Here is a 21744-nt window from a genome sequence, read left to right as displayed (position 1 = left end):
GGTTAAAAAATTACTTTCTCTTACAAAGGGAATACAGATCTGTGGCATTTATTTTATTATTTTGCATTACATTACATGCTCAGAAAGATTACTTGTCAAATTCAAAATATAATAACAGACAATTTCATAATATCCTTGTAATCTTACAATAAATAGTGGACTAATATCTACAGTTAAATTATTATCTAAAGCTTGTCTTGTTTATGGCATAAACAAAATGCATTTACATAATTGTAAACAAGTAAGATGAGACTTTTAGTCTGCTTTTTTGTCCAAGTAGCAATAGAGATACATAGACACCCCCATCGCTGCCAACTAGAAAACAAAATACATTGTCAATTGTAGGTAAATAATGTGTCTGTGGCATATGATTGAAGTGCCTATAACATGCATAAGGACATTTAAATGCATTTTGGAAACTGTGAAGATACTAATGCCCCTCACTACACCATTTGCTGGACATGCAAGGTGGTAAATTGTTCTGTATACCAAACTAGGCTTAACAAATCAATATAAAGGCTATATAGTCAAATCCTGAGAGCTGCTAAACTATACCTACATAAACCCAATGCACTTCTTTCAATACATTTGTTATTGTAACAGCATGATGGATGTGTTGTGTTTACCTCAATGGCTGTGACTCCAGCAGCTATTCCTCCCGCAATGTCAACGTTCCTCCGGGTGACCTTAACAATTTGTTTAAAACAGCCCTGGGAAGAGACACCAATATCAGATGAAAGGGCCCAAATCACATAAACGCACTGCTGTATTACACAGGGGCGTCGGAACGATCTAAACAGTGGTGGGGGGGGTCACATTTATACCTTATCAGCTTGGCTCATGAATATTAATAAGGATACATTCGCCTAGTAATTCCTGGTAAGTGGGCACTTAGCCATAGCCATAGTCATAGGTTATGATGCCTTCAGCCAATCAGAGCTGTCATCATGACATTTTCCTGTTTTACTCCATAGTGATTGGTTGATTTCTGAACCACATACTACTCTTACTGTTTCTACTACCATCTATTTCTGGTATAGAACTAAGAAGAATAGTATGCTAGAATCCGGTTTCAAATTCAGGACTAATGAGTCCTTCAAGTAAGCTCAGAAATATCGTGATTACGAGTTCCGAGTGCACGAATGGCCGAGAGAAGTTATATTTAAGAGTGGGAAACTCTATATTCTAGAATAGATGATACACAAGTTGCAGAGTTATGACTTTAGTCATGTCGATTTGAAACATTGCAGAAACATAATAATAACATAATTGCGATAATAAATTATAAAGTGAATTATAATGACTGATTTTGAAAGTTATTTTCATTGTGCATGCATTATTTCATTCATTTTCATAATTTCAAATTCAGATGTAGTTACTTGGCTACTTCAGTGTTATGTTTTCGACTTGAACACATACACTTCAGCCGTACTGAAGGCACTCGTTATTAAATATTTTAATAACTCTATAAAAACTCCATAGTAACCATGTTTGACAACTACCAACCACCTAGTAACACCATAGCAACTAAAAAAATACCTTAGCAACGTCTAGAAACGCTCTAGTAACCACCAAAAATACCGTAGCAACCACCCAGAACACCCTAGCAACCACCCAGAACACCCTAGCAACTGCCTAGCAACGCCCTAGCATCCACCCAAAATACCATAGCAACTGCCTAGCAACACCATAGCAACCACCCAGAACACCCTAGCAACGCCCTAGCAACCACCAAGAATACCCTAGCAACCACCTAGCAACCACACAGAATACCCTAGCAACCGCCCAGCAACACCATAGCAACCACCCAGAATACCCTAGCAACTGCCTAGCAACGCCCTAGCAACCACTCAGAATACCCTAGCAACCACCTAGCAACACCATAGCAACCACCCAGAATACCCTAGCAACCGCCTAGCAACACCATAGCAACCACCCAGAACAGCCTAGCAACCACCTAGCAACGCCCTAGCAGCCACCAAGAATACCCTAGCAACCGCCTAGCAACCACCCAGAACACCCTAGCAACTGCCTAGCAACGCCCTAGCAACCACCCAGAATACCATAGCAACTGCCTAGCAACCACCCGGAATACCCTAGCAACCGCCTAGCAACACCATAGCAACCACCAAGAATACCCTAGCAACCGCCTAGCAACACCATAGCAACCAGCCAGAATACCCTAGCAACTGCCTAGCAACACCATAGCAACCACTCATAATACCCTAGCAACTGCCTAGCAACGCCCTAGCAACCACCCAGAACACCCTAGCAACTGCCTAGCAACACCCTAGCAACCACCCAGAATACCCTAGCAACCGCCAAGCAACACCATAGCAACCACCCAGAACACCATAGCAACCACCCAGAACACTCTAGCAACCACCTAGCAAAGCCCTAGCAACCACACAGAACACCCTAGCAACACCCTAGCAACCACCTGAACAAAATGAATAAGCCATATCTCAGCACCAGAACATCGTACAGACATGTTTGTTGGCTTGTATGCAATCATGTACCAAACTTTAGCAACCGAGTGGCGAGTATTGCCACTGCAAGCACCACTTCACATTTTCTTCAGGAAATGTACATTCTAGCATGTTGAGGTACGAGTTTCCCAGGTGCACTTTAATTCAGCATCAATCATATGCTATTTATGGCTCAGATGATTGGCTCAAAACAATTGTGCCAAGAAGCGCTGCTATCAGAATTATCGACTTCATAATTCCAACTGGGAACCAGAGATTATTTTGAAACCAAAAAGTTGGGATGACCCAACCTTTCAACATGCTGAAGTAGAGAAAAGTTTCAGTAGTAAATGTTAGTTAACCTTTTAGCTGTTGCAGACTGGTCATATGCATTTGCGAATGTTTGTACGTGTTTGTTGTATACATGTGTTTATATGGAGAAAAGCTCATGTATTAGCGAGTACTATAACGTGGCAATTTATACTCATTATTTTTCTTCACACAGCAGCAAAAACTTATAGAATATGATTATTTGCCGAAAAAAACAAAAAGAAGCTAGTTTCTACACCCCTGGTTATACAGCATCTACTGTAGCAGCTTTAAACATGTCCAAACTATTGCTAACTTTTGCAGTGGTATTATTTGATAGAACTGCATGTTTCTCACCATCACACTACTGAAATTTGCATTGTCCTCATCACAGGGGAAGAGCTCAGGACCTACACAACAGGTCGGAGGGTAAAGGAACCCATTCTGCTTATAGTAGTAGGATTGAGAGAAGTCCGTGTAGTTGCTGAAGCCACAACACTGCAACTGTTACACAAAATGAAAGGGCACTAACAGTCAGCTCCATATTCACAAATGGATTTGTAAGGCTAACATATTTATGTTCCCATGTTATACGTGTGATTATTGATCTGTAACACTCTTGAAGGGTTTTCATTTGCCTGTCAAACTCGAGGCAGTCTGTTTAGTAAGCTCATTTTCACATCTACTGTCAACTACACCACACTGGTTTTAAAGGCACTTTTGGCCAGGAAATTTGACATGATCGATTCATCTTATTTGACCATATACTGAAAAGCCTGAGGCACAGATCAATACTCATCTATGCATGCATTTGGTTGGCTGTGGCTTACTGTTGTCATGGTTGAGTTCCACAAGTCTGTGAGGATTTGATCTTTCCCATACTGCTCCTTCAGTCCTGTTGTGGCCCACGCTCTTAGAATGGTCTCAGTCTTTCGAAATCACAGACAGAAAGGGACAAATGAAAAGGCACACATGAGAACTCATACTTTTTTTATTTTACAGCAAACTGCTTTCACCATGTGTCTCCACAAAGCAACTATCAATTACATTTATCATGACTAAATTAAACAAAGGCTCTAGGCAGTAAAGTCATTGCTCTGCAATGCATTTTTTTTTTTTTTTTTTTTTTTTTTGGCTAGTGATAATTTTAAGGTTATTTCTTTATAAATTGATGTTTTTGGCTATCAAAGATTTATATTCATTAGTAATTTAATAGCGAAAGCATATGTTAAATGCATGAGTATTAGGGCTGTCAAAATTGCATTCACATTATTTTATTTTATTTTTACAATAAGCTTTACAATACATTTTACAAAACACATTAAAAATACTTTACAATAAGGTTCCATTTGTTAAATTGTTAAAATTGTAAAAAAAAGTTTTAAAGCAGGGCTATGCAGTTTCGGGAATTTCTTCGCTGTATTCTCGCTTTTTGCTCGCAGGTTTCTCTATAGAGCTCCCCCTACAGCTTCGGAATAGATATTTGACACTGTCGAAAAACTCGTTGGCGACTCTCAGATACCAGAGGCTATAGATCAACGACATCAAAGCAGATGGGACATTCTTTAAAACGTATTCTTCATTCGCAACCCGTTCTCATACCCAAGGCGTCACTTTCGACCATGCTTCAATATCTGACGCTCAAAGCACCCTTTAGCGTCCATATGAGACGCATAACCCTACCACAGACCTAAACCTACCCAACCGAAGCGTCACATATTGACGCTAAAGGGTGCTTTGAGCGTCAGATATTGACGCTTCCGAAAGCGTCAGTTACATGACGCCTAAACCTACCCATAACCGAAGCGTCACATATGGACGCTAAAGGGTGCTTTGAGCGTCAGATATTGAAGCATGGTTGAAAGTGACAAAAAGTGACGCCTTAGGTATGAGAATGTGTTGTCATTCGGGTTCGAACAGCATGAGGGAGCGCAATAATGACAGAATTTTAGCAGATTTTTTTGCTGTAAAGCAATTCGTTACATCGCGAAATCTGATATCACGCGATAGTTCCTGACACTGCGGCGGCCCAAAGTTGCAAGGGTGGTTTTTCGGCTCACAGGCGAATGGGGGGTGCGAGACGACCACCATTCAACCCGAAAAAAGTCATATAACTATTCCAATGACTTCGAAGCTGTTCGGTTAAGGTAAAAAAGTTACTTAGTTCATCTTTAAACTAACAATTAAGAATACATCTAAATCGTTTATTAAATTTAATGTTATTTCAACATTTACTTATACATTATTAAAATAAAAAGTCATACCTGTTATTTAATGCACCTGAGCTGACATGAATAAAAAATGAACGATTGGATTTGTATTTAACAAAGATTAATAAATAATGTAACAAATGTATTGCTCATTGTTAGTTAATTTTAGTTAAAGCATTTAAAAAAAAATTTACGTCAGCACATTTATTTGATTTTGTAACATTGTCATGTATCAGTAAACCATGATATATTTACTGGTAATGTATTTATAAATCAAACTTTGGTAAGATGTTAAACATCTGATTTGAACTTTAATCATTATCAAAGTCAAATATCATCCAAGTTTGAAATGCGAAATGCAGTAAAGCAGGCCTACAGGTCAGCCAGTAGACAGTATATATAGACAGTTGCTATATTATTGAATTAGAACACATTTGCACATAATTCTGTGTGCATTTCCTGTGCACTTTGATGCATAAAGAACACCATTACATAATTTTAACATAAAAACATGCGTTTTTTACATAAAAAAAACGAATAAAAGTTATTTTTAGAACTGAATGTGTGATAACACATAATGTGAATGCATTGGTGCTGCATATGCTTTGTGAAGTAAAATATTTGTGATGCATGCTTGCGTTCTCTCTCTCTTCCCTCACTTTCTCACTTCTGTCTTATTAGTTGGAATTTGATTAATAAACCTAGATGAGTTTTAGTTACAAGGACTCTGTTGCTAGGTGTTACTTGTGTATGTGTGTTTGTTGGGAAAGGTGGGGTCAGCAAGAGTGGTCTTCAGCACATCCATGCCTGTGGGGATGTGCAGACAAAACATGATTAAAAGTGCTCCCCCTCCCACCTATGAAGCTGTGGAAGCTACATAGATCAGTAGAGTTATTCCATTTAAGATAATCCATCAATGTCTGGTGGAATTCCCTCACAATCTAGACAGGACAAAGCACTGTAAGGCAAAGGAGCGATTGCTAATTGCTGATCTGAGACCAGTGCATACGGCACAGAATTCCTTTTATAACGTCAACTGAAAGTAATGCAATATAAAAACGTTAATTGAATGTGCTTTTTCTAATCATAATAACAATCTTTAATTTAAACAGTGAAAATGTTATTGCCAAACGACACCACATCAGCTAAATGTTATTGAAATGAGAGTGATTATATTTTGGATCTCACAATAAACAGCTCTGACCAATTGAACATTAAAAAACGTAATCTCCACAACGATTTGGCTTATTCCATAACAATTTTACATGTTAATGTAAACATGTAATGCTATTCAGTTCCATACTGTGTGATTCTTATGATTTTGTGAAGCCTATTTCTTATCGAAATAGAGCAGCTGCTCAAAGACCAGCACATGAATTATTAAAACACCAATTTCTTCTGTCATGATAATAAATAAATGAATGAATGGATAAACGTGTGATGGTGACAAACAGCACATTAAATGGGCATTTGCATGCTTAATCATTCCTCCAAATGATTTAGCTGATGTATAACTCACAAGAATGTCCTGCACTCTTCCTTTCTGGTGACTCCCCAGTAGCATTAACCGCTCTGGCTTGTTGATGAAGTACCATGTTTCATCCAGATAGCTATATAAATGATGTTTCAGGAACAAACTGATTCTACGCTTGCATAAATGACTAGAAGACTATTTAAAATCCCAATGGAATAGATCCACAATTACCAAACACCCCAAATATACAGTGTGATAGTTTTTTTCATTACAAATTATGACACCATAACGCGTGAAACTAAACTACACTTAGTATTTTTTTTTATTAGTGTTTAGTTGTCAATGGTAAGTTGTGTAAAACCTGATGATCTTGTATGCAATAATATCTGACAACATGGTTAATGTAATTTAATTAGTGATTAGATTTAAAATCTATTTAAAATTATTAAATTAAACTTAGAATATTAAATAATAATTTCGTATTAATTTATTATTATTATTATTATTATACATTTTATTTATTGGCACTACACTCAAAGAAACCTTATAAACACAGTAAAACAATCAACATTAAATAACAAATAATCATGATTACAGCCTGGACAGACTGGATACAAGCATAAAAGCAATCACATAAAAGCCTGTCTAAAAAGTTGGATCTTAAGGAGAGATTTAAAGAAGACTTTCATTGTTTTGCACATCCTGGCAACAAGGAGCTGCGAGACTAAAGGCTCGGAACCCCATAGAAGTAGTGTGAATTCGAGGGACAACAAGAGTGAGTGCAGAAGATGATTTTAAAGTACAAGTACGAGTATAGATACGGTCAGATAAGTATGAAGGGGCAAGATTATTGAGTGCCTTGTTCTGTAAGAAGAAGGATTTTCAACTCGATACAATATTTAAGTGGGAGCCATGCAAGTGTTGTAATATGGGAGTAATGTGTTCTGCAAAAAAATCGAGCAGCTGAATTCTGCACTAGCTGGATTTTGTAGAGAAGCTTTGAAGGTAGGCCATAAAAAAGAGCGTAACAGTAATCAATTTGAAAAGTAAGTAAAGCATGAACAAGAATCGCAGTGCTCTTTAATGAGAGAGCCGGAACAAAGTCAATTAATATTACATATGTGGAAATATGCAAAGTGAATGACTCTGTTTATATGTGCTTCGAATGATAAAGTACTGTCAAAGATGACACCCAAACTTTTCGAAACAGACACTGGAAAATTATCAATATTCAGAGGAACATGGTTTTAAACCAACAAGAAGAATTTCAGTTTTACTGCCTTTAAAGGGATACTCCACTTTTTTTGGAAATAGGCTCATTTTACAACTCACCCAGAGTTAAACAGTTGAGTTTTACCGTTTTCGAATCCATTCAGCCGATCTCCGGGTCTGGCGGTACCACTTTTAGCATAGCTTAGCATAGATCATTGAATCGGACATGACCATTAGCATCTCTCTCAAAAAAATGACCAAAGAGTTTAGATATTTTTCCAGTCTAAAACTTGACTCTTCTGTAGTTACATCGTGTACTAAGACCGACGGAAAAAGAAAAGTTGTGATTTTTTTAGGCTGATATGGCTAGGAACTATACTCTCATTCCTGCGTAATAATCAAGAAACTTTACTGCCGTACCATGAGTGCAGCAGGCGTAATGATATGACGTAATGAAAATAGTCCCCAGCTCAGTAACTTCCAATGTGACCGGGACTAAGTTTGTCTAACCTATTAGACCTATTTCAGGCGCTGCGTCATATCATTACGCCTGCTGACTCATGGTACGTCAGCAAAGTTTCTTGATTATACGCAGGAATGAGATTATAGTTCCTAGCCATATAAGCCTAGAAAATCGCAACTTTTCATTTTCCGTTGGTCCTAGTACACGATGTAACTACAGAAGAGTCAAGTTTTAAATAGGAAAAATATCGAAACTCTTTGGTCATTTTTTTGAGAGAGATGCTAATGGTCATGTCCGATTCAATGATCTATGCTAAGCTATGCTAAAAGTGGTACTGCAAGACCCGGAGATCGGCTGAATGGATTCGAAAACGGTACAACTCAACTGTTTAACTCTGGGGGAGTTGTAAAATGAGCCTATTTCCAAAAAAAGTGGAGTATCCCTTTAAGTTTAAGAAGTTTTGATGTAAACCACTCTCAGCTAAACAATCTGAGAGGATAGATGGAGAAAAAGTTGAGGTAGGTTTGGGGGTCATCGGCATAGCAATGGAATTGAATACCAAATTTCCTTAAGATATTACCAAGGGGTAAAAGATAAATAAGGAATAAAAGAGGACCCAAAACTGAGCCCTGCTGAACACCAGTATTGACATATAAAGGCTTTGATCTAAACTGCTTCAGCTGTACAGATTGAGTACGACCTGTAAAATAAGATTGAAACCAAGTCAAGGGGGTAACAATGATTCCAATAGACTCCAATCTGTCTAAGTATCATACTAGATAGCATTAAATGCTGCTCTCAAATCGAGCAGAATAAGTATAGATTAAAGTCTAGAGTCTGCAGCTGACAGTAAGTCATTAGAGATCTTAATTAGTGCAGTCTCAACACAATGATTTGGACGGAAATTGAAATTACTCATACAAACAATTATCAGAAAGATGATCCCAGACCTAGGCTGCTACAATCCTTTCCAGTATTTTAGAAAGAAATGGTTGATTTGAAATGGGGCGAAAATTATCAAGTTACTTGAATCAGCTCCCTGTTTTTTAAGTATAGGAGTTACACAGTGCTTTTCAGTGAAGACGGACCAATACCATAAACAAGTGAAGTGTGTATGATGTCAGTGATCAGAGAAGAGAGAGAAGGCAAGCAGGCTTTAACCAAGTACTTTGGATTAGCATCCAACATGACAAGTGGTAGATTTAGATTTTTGAATAATATAGACCACTCCCTCCTTGCCTGGAAGTTTGAAAGGAAAGAGTAGAATTTATAGGTTGATCAGAACAAGAATTGATAAGACAATCATCTAAATTTGTTACAGACATTTGTTGATGAATATTTGACAATTTTCTGTAAAAAAATACATAAAAGCTTCACAGATCAATAGAGCACAGATGGGAATGAATAGAATCAGGTGGCTTTAAAATATTATTTACCACAGAAAAAAAGCATTTATATATAGGTTTAACTATTCGAATGCACTAAATGAGATTGCTGTCTGTTAAATGGAAAATTCCGTTTTTTAATTTGCCCTAAAAGGCCTTTGTGTTTTTTAATTAAATGGCATTATTCTCTTAACATACCCTCCATAACTCATTTAAAGTTGTTGTAATTATTATACATTTCACTAAATGGGTGAAGCTCTGTATGTAAATCGCCTGTTTTGCATATAAAATGCCTAAACGTCAATATTGTAGTGCGATAAATTGCTCAAAGTGAGAGTGCTGGCATAGCGCCTGAGGCAATCTGGGAGTTATTAAGTGGCTGAATGTGCTGGAGCCATTTCAAACCCCCTAATTTAATGATGGCCAGAGTATGATGGGAATTTACATGCAGCTAAAATGAAAAGAGAGACAAACAGTGAGTGGGGGGATGGGGAGGCTTGACAGAGAGGTCAGTGGTTTAGGGGAAGACTCACATATGAAGAATAAACCAGTGATACTATTGCAGCTGCCGCCTCAGCAATGCAAATGATCAGGATGATGGAGAAGAACTGGTTGCACAGAGCAGAAGAGAGTGAACATACAAACAAAACTAACGTAAAAACATTATATTCATATGGCACTTTTATAATAAGTAATAAAATGATTGAGATTTACCATTATAAGAAGGCATTTGCTCTCTTTCTGAGCTCCGCAGCACCCCAGCATTCCGAGTAGAGTCATAACTGCTCCAATAGTGATGCTGAACATTCCCACATTGACATGACTCAAGAACTCATCAGTAAAGGGTGGCAAAACTTCCATAAAGGAATCGTTCATCACAGTCACCCATATCCCTGCAGTTGCCATACAAATCCCCGCCAGCTGTCAAAAAAAAAAAAAAAAAATTCTCATTTTTACTTCCGTACACCATTGCATTTTAACAGTAAACTTTGCAGTTGTTGTAAATGTTAAATACTGCAGTTTGGACACTTTCATTCTGAACAGACTGGCTGTTTACAAAAGTTAAGTAAATTGACGCTTTATCTGTACTCTGGGGACCTGGAAACAAAGCTTGCTTCTTCCCAACTGTAATTGCGTGTGTACTGTATATGATGATTATATTGCCCGTGTGCCGAAAAAGACAGATTAAACCCACTGACTACAGACACACACCAAAGTAGAGGCGTTGTAGCGTACTAGCGTTTTGGGCAGCACTGAGCACTGTGAGCGGAGTTTTGGCACTGTAGAGGACATGTGACAGCAACTTCATGTGTCTTTTTAAGTGTCAACCACGCTTTTTGATGTTTATAATGGGGTATCAAATACAGACCAGCGTAAGGAGATTTACTGGGTAAGTGTCTTTTTGTTGTTGTTAATCACAGTAATCATGTAGTCTTCAAAATAGAGTAAATGACTTGTGAAAATATCTTAAAAGAAATGTTTGAATATGAACTGTATCAAGGACAGTAACGTGACTAGCTGTATGCTACAACCTTTTGTATATTTCAAAACAAACTGAAATCGGATACTAAGTGACGTATATGTAACTCATATTTTAGTTCATGAAACATAACCATACCTCATGCTCAAGTTGCTTTGCTATAAGCTCTAGTTCACACAAAAGCTTTATGACCAGAGGCATGTATCAGTTATAGTCATTTGGATTCGGCTTCTTTATCGTTTGCATTTTCCCATGACCTTTTATTCTCACCATTACGTTGTACGATAAGAGGCCCTGCATGGATTTCCCATTATTGCCAGAGTGTACCTGAGTTATGTGTGTTCTGCCATAGAGGTAGGTCATTCAACAACGGCAATGGCTCAATAGAAAACCAAAGGGTACCCTTAATGGCCACAAGCCTGCAGGATTAGGTGCTTGACTGCTCATTTATGTCACTTCCAGGACTCTTCACAGACAATATGTCTGACACATAACCAGGTCTGTTTATGGCATGGATCTCCTGGTAATGATGGAAACAGTGTTTTTTTTTTTTTTGTCATTCTGTGTCTTCTGATGTATCAAGAGCCAGATGCAATACCACGGTTGCCTCATTTAACTGTGAGACGTAGAAGAGCTTTATTCATCGACTCTGCCTATTTCAAGTGATGCCTCCAAGCAGAATGATACCATTCAATCAGATCCCAAAAGGTCTAAGCCCCAGAACACATTTTGGGGTGGTTTGGGTTAATGAGTGGATTGGTGTCAGTATGTTAAATCACAGTTGGTGCCATAACCAACTCTAAAACCTGATATGTTCTGTCAGACTCAATCACGGCTGTCAGGGCCGTTCACATCTAACTCAGCTGGCTGACAGCTGAACATGAAACACTCAATACTCCTTCCTGTAAATGTTTATTTTTTCCACATGAGAATAATTTTTAAAATTGTTATAATTTCCCGTTTGAGCTCATGGAGCTTTGGGAATTGTTTGAGTGTTTTAGCAGTTTAATTGTCAGCTTTTGATAATGGGCACATCTCTAAGCAAATAGAATGTGACAGGCATATTACCTTCAACTTCTTTTCTTCACAGTTTCTCTCTTTCTGCTATAATTATTACTGCTGTTTTTATTGTTTTTCTGTGAGTAATGCTTTGATGAAATGCTACCATGCATGGCTTAATGTTGGAAATGGCATGTCAAAGGAAGATGCACCTGGAGAGATTACATGGAAATAAGATTGTGTGTAAGGGTATACTAAGGAAAGGAATTGGCACACTGCATGGAAGGTGAGGAAAATAAGTTGGATTTCCATGGTATTACACTGGGATTTATGAAGACCACTGTGCAGGGGGATCTAAATTGAAAAAAAGACCGTATGGGCTGTCTCGCTGAATGTACGACGAAATAAGTCAAATATTTTGAACATAAGAACCCTTAATTTAGTTGTATCAATATGAGCTGTTGCTTTGATGGAGCGTCTTGGCTCATATTTTACCCAACAACAGAAATCAAAATCAGTTGTTGTAACTATTTAAAGTCCCCCTGTATTCAATCATTTTCTCTCTTAAAACTCATCTTTGATCACCAAAATGACATATTTAAACTTTTTTTCCTTGTAAAAAAAAACAAGTAATAAAAACTCAGTGTTTTAGCGCAATTTCCTCACGTCATGGGATCACAACACTAAGAGATAGTAAATCTTTTCCTGGATTTTTTTTTTGTGCGTTCCCGAGATTAGACCTTCCTTAACATTATGCCGAAAACCCGAAGTCTCTAGGTGGTCTGGTTGAGGAGTAGATAGAAGTGCAAGATTGGTGCGCACAGACAGAACAGAAATCATGAGTTAACAATCGCAATTTTGTCCGGTGGAAAATTGCGCTAAAAAATGTATGCCTTATAATAGCGTGAATGTAACTACACCCTTGCCTCAATTAGTATATGCGGTTCTATGAATATGCAAACTAGCCCCGTCTCCACTCACTCACACCAGCTCAGAGATCCACTCATTGTCGATCACACGTTGACGTGATTGGTTACATGGTAGTTTGTGACGTCAGAAACACCAGCGATTTCAATACGCATTTTTTGAGACTGTCTTTGATTCACTGGAGTTTTAAGGTGAAAATACTCAACAATAATGTTGACTCATGAATTTGCACATGGTTTGTCTCAAAGCATATTAAAAACACCACATAGACAAATAAACAATATTAAAAGTGTGATTTTCACCACAGTACAGGAGGACTTTAAGTAATATTCTATGGGAGTATTTGCACTTGGACACTTCATATGTTTTTATTGATATCACTGATTTAATTGATAGCTATCCTATCATGTAACGCTAAAGTGCAAGTAAGTACCCTCAAAGATGCATTTGAAATGGATAGCAATCGGTGGTTACAGACTCAACTTAGCCAAATGTAAATGCATTTAGTGGTTGTTCAGGCTGCATACATAAAGCCCCACCCCATAGGGTGCAAATACCTCTATAGCATTCAACTCTAAACCTCCAAAAACTTGAACACCTGCATAATTTGGCATTCTTCTGGGTCTGATTCATATTTAGCAGAAAGTCCTTTAATGACGTAAAATATGGTTATCATCCACGATCCACCTCACAAAATCTGCATTATTTGCAGCATATTTGACAGTACAGGCCAGTTCACATCAAAAACGATAATATTTTGTTTATAATAAACACCCGCTGCAGTTATATCATCGGCTGTATTAAATGCTCAAGCATCAGATGAATGGATTCCGATTGGCTGTCAATGGTTTTTTTATTGTTCATTAGCTGAAAAAAAGTGATTTAAATGATACAGTTCCTCTATGTTGTTATGGTTATAACTGTGGTGTGGACTTTACAACTTCCATAGATTTAGAATGATTATTAAAACTTTATAGGTATCATCATAGTTATTGTCTTTTGTGTGAAAACGGGCCTTTAAATATTTAATGCAGGAAATAAACATTTCACATAATGCCAATGCGCACAGCATTACTAACCATGAATGCGCTCCATAATCAGTGGACACATAAAACAAAGCAAGATTCTAATTTGTGAAAAATACTTTGTTTATATTGTTGACCAACCATTGCTTTTGAATCACTATTTCAGACTTAAGATTAATTAACTAACTGATTGATTTACTGTATGTTGAATTCTGACAAAAAGCACAGAATTCAAAAAAGCACTCTCTTTTTTTCTGCTTTTAATTGACATTAATTAATTATTTGCAGAAAACCTTGACCTCTTATTCTGCACAACACATGTAAGTCTTGACAAGTCTTGACAAGTATTAAGACTGATACAGGTACGTCAGTTGTAGATCAGATAAATTGTTCACCAGATAGAAACCAGCAGTATGCTGTTCTAGCAATACTTTGAATGAAATATTGCACACTATTATGTACGCTTTCACTTGTTCCAGTATCTACAGCCTTAAAAACCTCCTGTCCCACCAAGCAACCCAGCATACCCATCATTTCAGGCACTTGCAGGCTTTAACTCTCAAACAAAGTGGCTGTGAACAATAATGAGATGAAAATTGTTGAATGTGAGCAAGTGTGGCTGCCTTACATTTACAGTTTGATTGTGATCATCAAGACTTCACCATGGAGCAATGAAATATTTTCTAATGGATTCGTGTTATCGGTTTGCATTAGTTCAATTTATGTGTGGACTGTGTGCGTTTGTTGTAAAGAGAAGAGTATAAATTATTTATTGCTCATTCGGAGGCAGGCTGAATCTATTTCATTCTTTACACCCCACATAAAAGTCTCAGTCAATGAATAAAGAAATGCAATTATTCTTCTAAACACCCCTCTCCCCGCACTCAAATGTAAACATTTAATGAGAAAATAAAGCATACTTACGCAGATAAGCAAGTTAAACACAACCATCACAACTTTGACAAATGTGAAGCAGCCCATTTTATTCTGTAATGAAGCAATAAACATAAATAAGATTCAGAGCTGCATTTCATAGTTTGATTGTTTTCACACACACCAGACATGTAATATATTAGCACTTAAACTGTTTAAATCCATTTAAATCCAATTTTGTTTAGCTTATGTAAAAGCAACTCACCTGTTTCGATCCAAAGCGCACTAATGTAATGTTGAGTGAGCTGTTAAGTGAATAGACAGAGATGGAAAAGAGACAGAATGAGAGGGAAAGAGTGGAAGAGACTTGAACAGGTGAGATGGGTGTGGTTTGGATATAACATAGCTGGTTAGAATGGCTTTAATGTGGCTTGAGTGTCATATGATTTGCATTGCCCTGCACAGTCAGAGTGGTTTCCAATTTTGATTACCTCCATGATGTCACCTAAATGCATATGGTCCAAAATCTCCCACACACATAATAATCATTATGAAAACAATCATTTTGCTGTTTTTCTTGCTTCTGAATGGTAATGATTAGCTAAAGTAATTTGAAATGTACTCATGAAACCAATTAAAAAATAAATAAAATTGTTCCAATGTCAAAGAGTATCCACAGAGAAAAGGTCAAGGAGAAAGTAGAACCAAAAACATGGTAAGTGCTGTCTTTGAGGTTGACTTTGATCAGTACCTATCAGGTGTTGTACATATTCCTTCATTTCCTTTGTGTACTTTTTCATGTGTGGTTTCCTTTGTTCTTTTGTACCAAAGGAAATGTATCTGCCAATAGAGGGCAGTATTGCAGTGCAAAGGCTCTCAGCTTGGATGGCTTCACTGGTTCACCATTGTGGTATCTTAGATACTTGGAGATGATTGATGGTCCCTTAGAGGACGAAAATGTCTTTGTCCAGTTTTATCCATAGGAAAACAAAACAAAGAGATATAAAATCCCCTCAGCAAATGATTTTGAAGATTTGCTGGAAGAACCTTTAAATAATAATAATACTATATATATATATATATATATATATATATATATATATATATATATATATATATATATATATATATATATATATATATATATATAACATATATGTATATAGTTATTTAAGGAATATATGTATCTTATTTTTTATGTATATCATCTTTGCCTTGCATGTCTCAGCTGTCATACCTTTCTCTCTACCTATACACTTTCCTGTACCTTCTCTCATTCTCTTTTCTACCTTTTCCTACTCCTAGTTCTTTTTTCTTTTTTTTTTTTTTAAATATAAAATTATCTTTGTCTGGAAATTGTTACATCTTTCACAACTCTGTTTGCTCTATACTTTTTTCCTTTACATTCACTCAATCTCATTTCCACTTATTCGCCTTCCGATTTTCATGGCCAGCATTATTTGACATTCCTCACACATCTAAGACTGGGCCCTACAGGCGAGAAAATCACATAAAGAAAAAAAAATTGATAGATTGCCTGGTGCCACCTTGCCAGAGTTAAACACATATCAACAGCAGCCCTTTTCGTAATATCACTTTAATGGTCCTATTGTGAGTTATGACAATCTCGCCAATCCCATCATTAACCCATCCAGTCCTTAATCTCACCAAGAAGAGCACCTGTCAGACATCATTAGGAATTAAAGCAGTTAATAACCTCAGACATAGTCCTGTATTTTGGGGAGGGGGAGAAATAAAATATTAGGTCGACACTTTTTCATCATAAGTAAGGCAAGTGTCCCAAGCGAAAGAAAATTCAGCTATATCAGCGGAGCCAGTAAAACATGGACAGCCATAATGAGATTGGCTAGATTAAGTATTATCTGTTCCCTCCAGGGCAGGAACTCAGGTGATGCATGGTTGGTTTCTCGTAGTTGCTGTGATGATCCAGAGGGGCATTTCGTCATTAAGGATCTCCTCCCAGGACGGGACCCTTGTCATAGGCTGGCCAATAATATGACCTGCGAACCTGCAAAACAAGCAGCTCTGCTCTAATGAGGAAGTATACGACCACCACGACAAATAGTTTTACCATAATGGCTCAGACTAAGAATCTCAGGACCATTTTATTTGATTAGACAAAGCTAAGATCAGGCAAGTGAAAACTCTGATTTATTATATCATTAACAATGAAAACACTGTGGTTCCAGTCTTCCAAAACAAATCCTTTGTCAAGTTCACCATCTGGAGAAAACAAATACCCTTAAAACCGTATACGAATAGTCATAGGGGGAAAAAAAAAACAAATCAGGCATTCCTATTACTTTATTAAGACCACAAGAGAACCCTCCCTGACAGCAGTCAGTATAATCACATTGTAAACACAGCCTGTAAATCCCTCTGCGTGAGACTTTCCTTTTCATCATAGTGAGGGATTATGGAATGCGCAGAGCAGCAAACATAGACAGTAGTGACTGTGCCTAAACACAGACTCCCCTGTGACCTCTATTGTCTCCCCTAGTATTAATTTATCACAGGAAGCCATAAGCAAATGCATATTAATTCAAGTTGGTCCATCATGCCATAGGCGACTAGGCCTATAAATCAGATCAAGGAGAAGTGCCTAGCACAGTTTATGGAAAGGGAGAGAGAGGCATTGCTGTGCATCATAGTCTTATTCCTTTGTTCTATACATTGTCCATGAGACACAACAGCGTGTAAAATGATTTTGTGACCATGCATATATAGGCTATAATATATATATATATATATATATATATATATATATATATATATATATATATATATAGCTTAATTTTAGCTATTGCATGGCTTGGAATATAGTGCACAAGTCATTTTATGATATTTAGAGCTTAGAGCTTGCCAGCTGAGGTCACTATGAACTGTTGTTTTATAGCGTTAACTATATAAAGATTGTTAAAGTAAGAAAAGGAGTTTGACTCCAGTGTAATCCAGCTATTAGAGGCCTCTCCACAAGAGGTCTGATAAATGGAAAATACCCAGTGAAGGTCTCAAATAGTGCTCCAAGCTCCTGAAAATTGTTTTCAGATGGAATAGAGAAGTATTTGGGGACGAAAAAGGTGTAACTGTGAGCCTCTGTGGTGGCATGGACCCTCTTGGTTATTTCCAGGGGGTTGATCATGATATGGAGGCTCTCATGCAATAAATGGCTTCAGAGAGAGCTGGAGATGAGCATCCCCGGAGCGTGGCTCCCCTTAACGACGCCTCCCCTTTCACCTCCGGAAATGTTAAGTACGGGCTCGGGAGCACTGAAGCGAAGCGACGTCCGCCTGGCCGTATTTCATGCAGATGGGCAGGTTAAATATGCCAGCCACGCATCTGATGCCGGGCCATCTTTTTCTCTTCCCCAACCTTAATCTCGCTCTTTGTGGTGTCACCCCTTCAATGCATTTTCTCATTTCTTAGCTTCATCAGACATGCATTACAAGTGTCTTCTTAAAGGGATAGTTCACACTAAAATGAAAATTAAGTAATCATTTACTCACCTTGGTGTTGTTGTGGGGTTTTTTTGTGTGTGTTTTTTGACAACACAAGGATAAAGCACCAAGCATAAAAAAAGATGCAAAAGTATCATAGAATGGTCATATGCGACATGTTGTATATTCCAAGTGTTCTGGTTGTATATGATGTAGGGTTTGGTGAAAAACAATGACTTGGCTGACCTCTAGTTGAAGATCTAGTATGGGCCAGAACTCCATTTGACAGTCAGAATCACAGTAAATGCGATAACTTTTTATTTTGACAAACACAACGGATATATTCACCTCAGAATTGTATTTCATTTAGCATTTTTATTAATCTTGATTTCTTACAATCTCTATATGGACCAGTCTGAGTGAACTGCAGAGCTAAGATAGTCTCATGAACGTGCAGCCGTACATAGAAAATCAATGGCCAAGCTCAGGATTTGCATTAGATAATTCTTTAAATTTCGTTTGTTTTTCACTAAACCCTATCGTATAGCATCAGAAAGCTTGGAATATATGACACGTGTCACCATTCTGTGATACCTTTCCTATTCTCACAGCCATTAAAATAGATGAGTGCAAGCAGGACATTTTTTTTTTTTTTAATTCTCCTTTTGTGATCCAAAAAAGAAAGAAGGGCATATGGTAACACCAGGGTGAGTAAATGGTGACTTCAGTTTCATTTTAGGGTGAACTAACCCTTAAAGCATTCAGAATGATGGCTCACTGCTGCCTTCTAAAAGTTAATGCATTGGATGATTGTAAATTGTTTAGCTATAGTTCAAAGGGGAAAAAGGGAAGTACTCAATCTTAAAAATTCGATGAGCCACAGAATCCATGGAGATCTCTCTCCATATGTTATTCCTAATATGTCTTTGAGTGTGAAGTCCAGACCCATAAAGCAGTCTTGAACCATCTCACAGGAATTTGCTTTATTGCAGTGGCTTCCATATAGTGTTTCTTCAAGACCCAGTGGCAACTCGACACATACCAAAATATTTGTTAATGCATACATTTTGATGTTTTTTTATTGATTGGACAACACTGAGCTTAGCACAAACCATATTTATTCTTGTTACATTTGAAGCTCTATTTAATGTAGTCTGGGTCATATTTTCTTTAACCTTGTGTAGTTTCATTCATGGGTTTTTGAGAATATGTCACACAACCTGTCCAGGTTGGTATCTGTATTGCCTCTACCAATAGACAGATGAATGGATTCTATGCCTGATCACTTCCTTATTTAGCCTCAGTGGCCACCTCAACTTCCGGTAGCAGAGTGTATGGAAATTGTGAGAAAATTAAACACAAAATGAAATAATGAGGAAGAGTAATATTGAAAAAGCAATATTGATTTGATTCACCTTCAAAGTATTTACAGCTTCTGGAAATCATTACGAAGAAGTTATGTTTTAGCATACTGTATAATAAAATGTTGTTTAATATAGTTAATAATATTATATAACAAAATGTATTGGAAGAATATAGAATATTTCAGCGGAAATACATAGGCAGTCAGCTTGCATATAGAGTGTCATGTTTGGCTTTGGGTTTTGGTTCACGTTTTCATTTATTTTATTTTGTAGTCATGGTACCTTTGTTTCCTGGTTTTGTCATGTGATCCCCTTATCCCATCATGTGATCATTTCATGTGCTTCCCTAGTCTCATGATAGGCTTGTTCGACTTGAACCGACGATGCACAGACCGATCGGTTTATGACATCAAAGTACTGCGAGAGTGATTGAAAAGCATACGAACACGTCAGCTCTCTAATCGCTCTCGCGGTACCTTGATGTCATTCACCGATCGGTCTGTGCAGCGCCGGTTCAAGTCGAACAAGCCTGTAATGTTCTGAATGGTTTTTCAGGTCATGTGTTTCTCTGTTCAGGGCTGCGTTCAGCCCCGACAAAACGTTGCACAACGTTTTTTAAACAGAAACGGTGATGCGTTGAACACACTGTTCTGATGACGCAAGAGTTGCAACTATGGCAGCTGAGAAGGCCATTCTTTGTGAAGAATTTTCTGTGCCTGATGAAGTTGGTATAAATATGTGTTTAATACTACAAAATATGCCCGATGTTACAGTTACTGCACTTGCCGCCCAGAACAAAAGAGAACATCCCAATCGAGTGAAGGGATTGCTGAAACTCAAATGGAAGCACACATCTTACCTAATTCAGACTAAAACACATCTATTTAGCCTCACATACTGACTTTATTTGTAGTTCATACTGTTTTAATACTCTGTATTTTCTTTCTCATTTTTAGGAAAAGCACTTAATTGCCATTGTTTATTTTTATACCAAATGTCATACACTTGCAATGAAGCTAAAAATATAAACAACTACATCATTATGTTGATATCCTATATTTTTACAGTAAAACTTACGACAAACATGTCTTCTAATATCTTCAGTTGTTACGTATACCGAGCTGCATCGAACACATTTGTAAATTACTTTCCTTGAACCCATGCGAGTTCACTTTAATACCGCGTGCTTGATATACATGTTGCTGCTGATTGGACTGCAGTTCTGACTCACCCAAGAGAAAACGTATCTCAAACCCCGTTGCACACCGGTTTCCAGGAAACATGACGTTCAACCCGGAAACCGTAGCAAAACGTTGCGCACTGTTTTGAACTTGAACGTGCCCCTGTTTTGTGATTGGTTTATTACCTTGATTGTTCACAGGTGTTTCTTATTGCTCATTAGTCACCATTGTTCCTTATAGCTTTGTTGGTGTCATACTACTGTTGGTGAGTTTATGTTTCTGTTCAAGTTTAGTTCATGGTTCAGGTCAAGCCAAGTCTTTGTTTATTGTATATTTTGTCTACGTTTATGTTAATAAACTGCTCATGGGTTCTTCAAACTTGCCTTCAGTGCTTTTGTGACAGTCTATTCGGGGCTGGATATTCATCCTGTGGTGTCAATAACAAAAAAGATATAGGAAACATTTTCTCAAAAAATATAAAGTTGATAAGCCTATTTATTTTGCTATCATTACTATGTATCATTATATGTTCAGATCTTATTATTAATATTTATCACTGTTATCCCTGCATTTTTTTGTTCTCAACCTAAGGAATAACGCCGTATTCCACCATTCAAGGAATTCATTCAGCAGACCTGTAAAACTGTGGTTACATAATTCAGCAGTTCAGACACTCTCATGTGGACTCATCTGGAAGTTGTTACACAATACAAAGAAAGGAACGGGGTGTGAATGCTCCATTTGCCTTGAATGTTAGATGGGATTGTTGAATGTTAGTAGTTCACCACAAAACACTTCTTGAAATGTTCTTTGTGTAGTGCAAATGCTTGGATTGATCATCAAAAAAGAAAGAGAATCCATTACCATGAAAAATTCCATTACAACATCAGTATTGTATGTGGGACTTGCTACCATT

At 37.4% G+C, this 21744-nt stretch overlaps 1 protein-coding gene across 1 annotated transcript; it reads right to left on the bottom strand.

Moving 5' to 3' along the window:
* Window positions 1–255: 255 nt before the first annotated feature.
* Window positions 256–14933, bottom strand: tspan1 (tetraspanin 1; the record flags this gene model as incomplete). The annotated part of the gene is made up of 7 exons (XM_081379738.1): window positions 256–315; window positions 627–710; window positions 3135–3281; window positions 3608–3706; window positions 10055–10129; window positions 10236–10442; window positions 14877–14933. The coding sequence occupies 7 exons, from the start codon at window positions 14931–14933 to the stop codon at window positions 256–258; spliced, it is 729 nt and encodes a 242-aa protein (XP_081235864.1).
* Window positions 14934–21744: the final 6811 nt, after the last annotated feature.

This window comes from Scardinius erythrophthalmus (genome assembly GCF_964197995.2).
Source record: "Scardinius erythrophthalmus genome assembly, chromosome: 12".
NCBI lineage: Eukaryota > Metazoa > Chordata > Actinopteri > Cypriniformes > Leuciscidae > Scardinius > Scardinius erythrophthalmus.
This window is presented reverse-complemented; position numbering and strand designations above follow the sequence as displayed.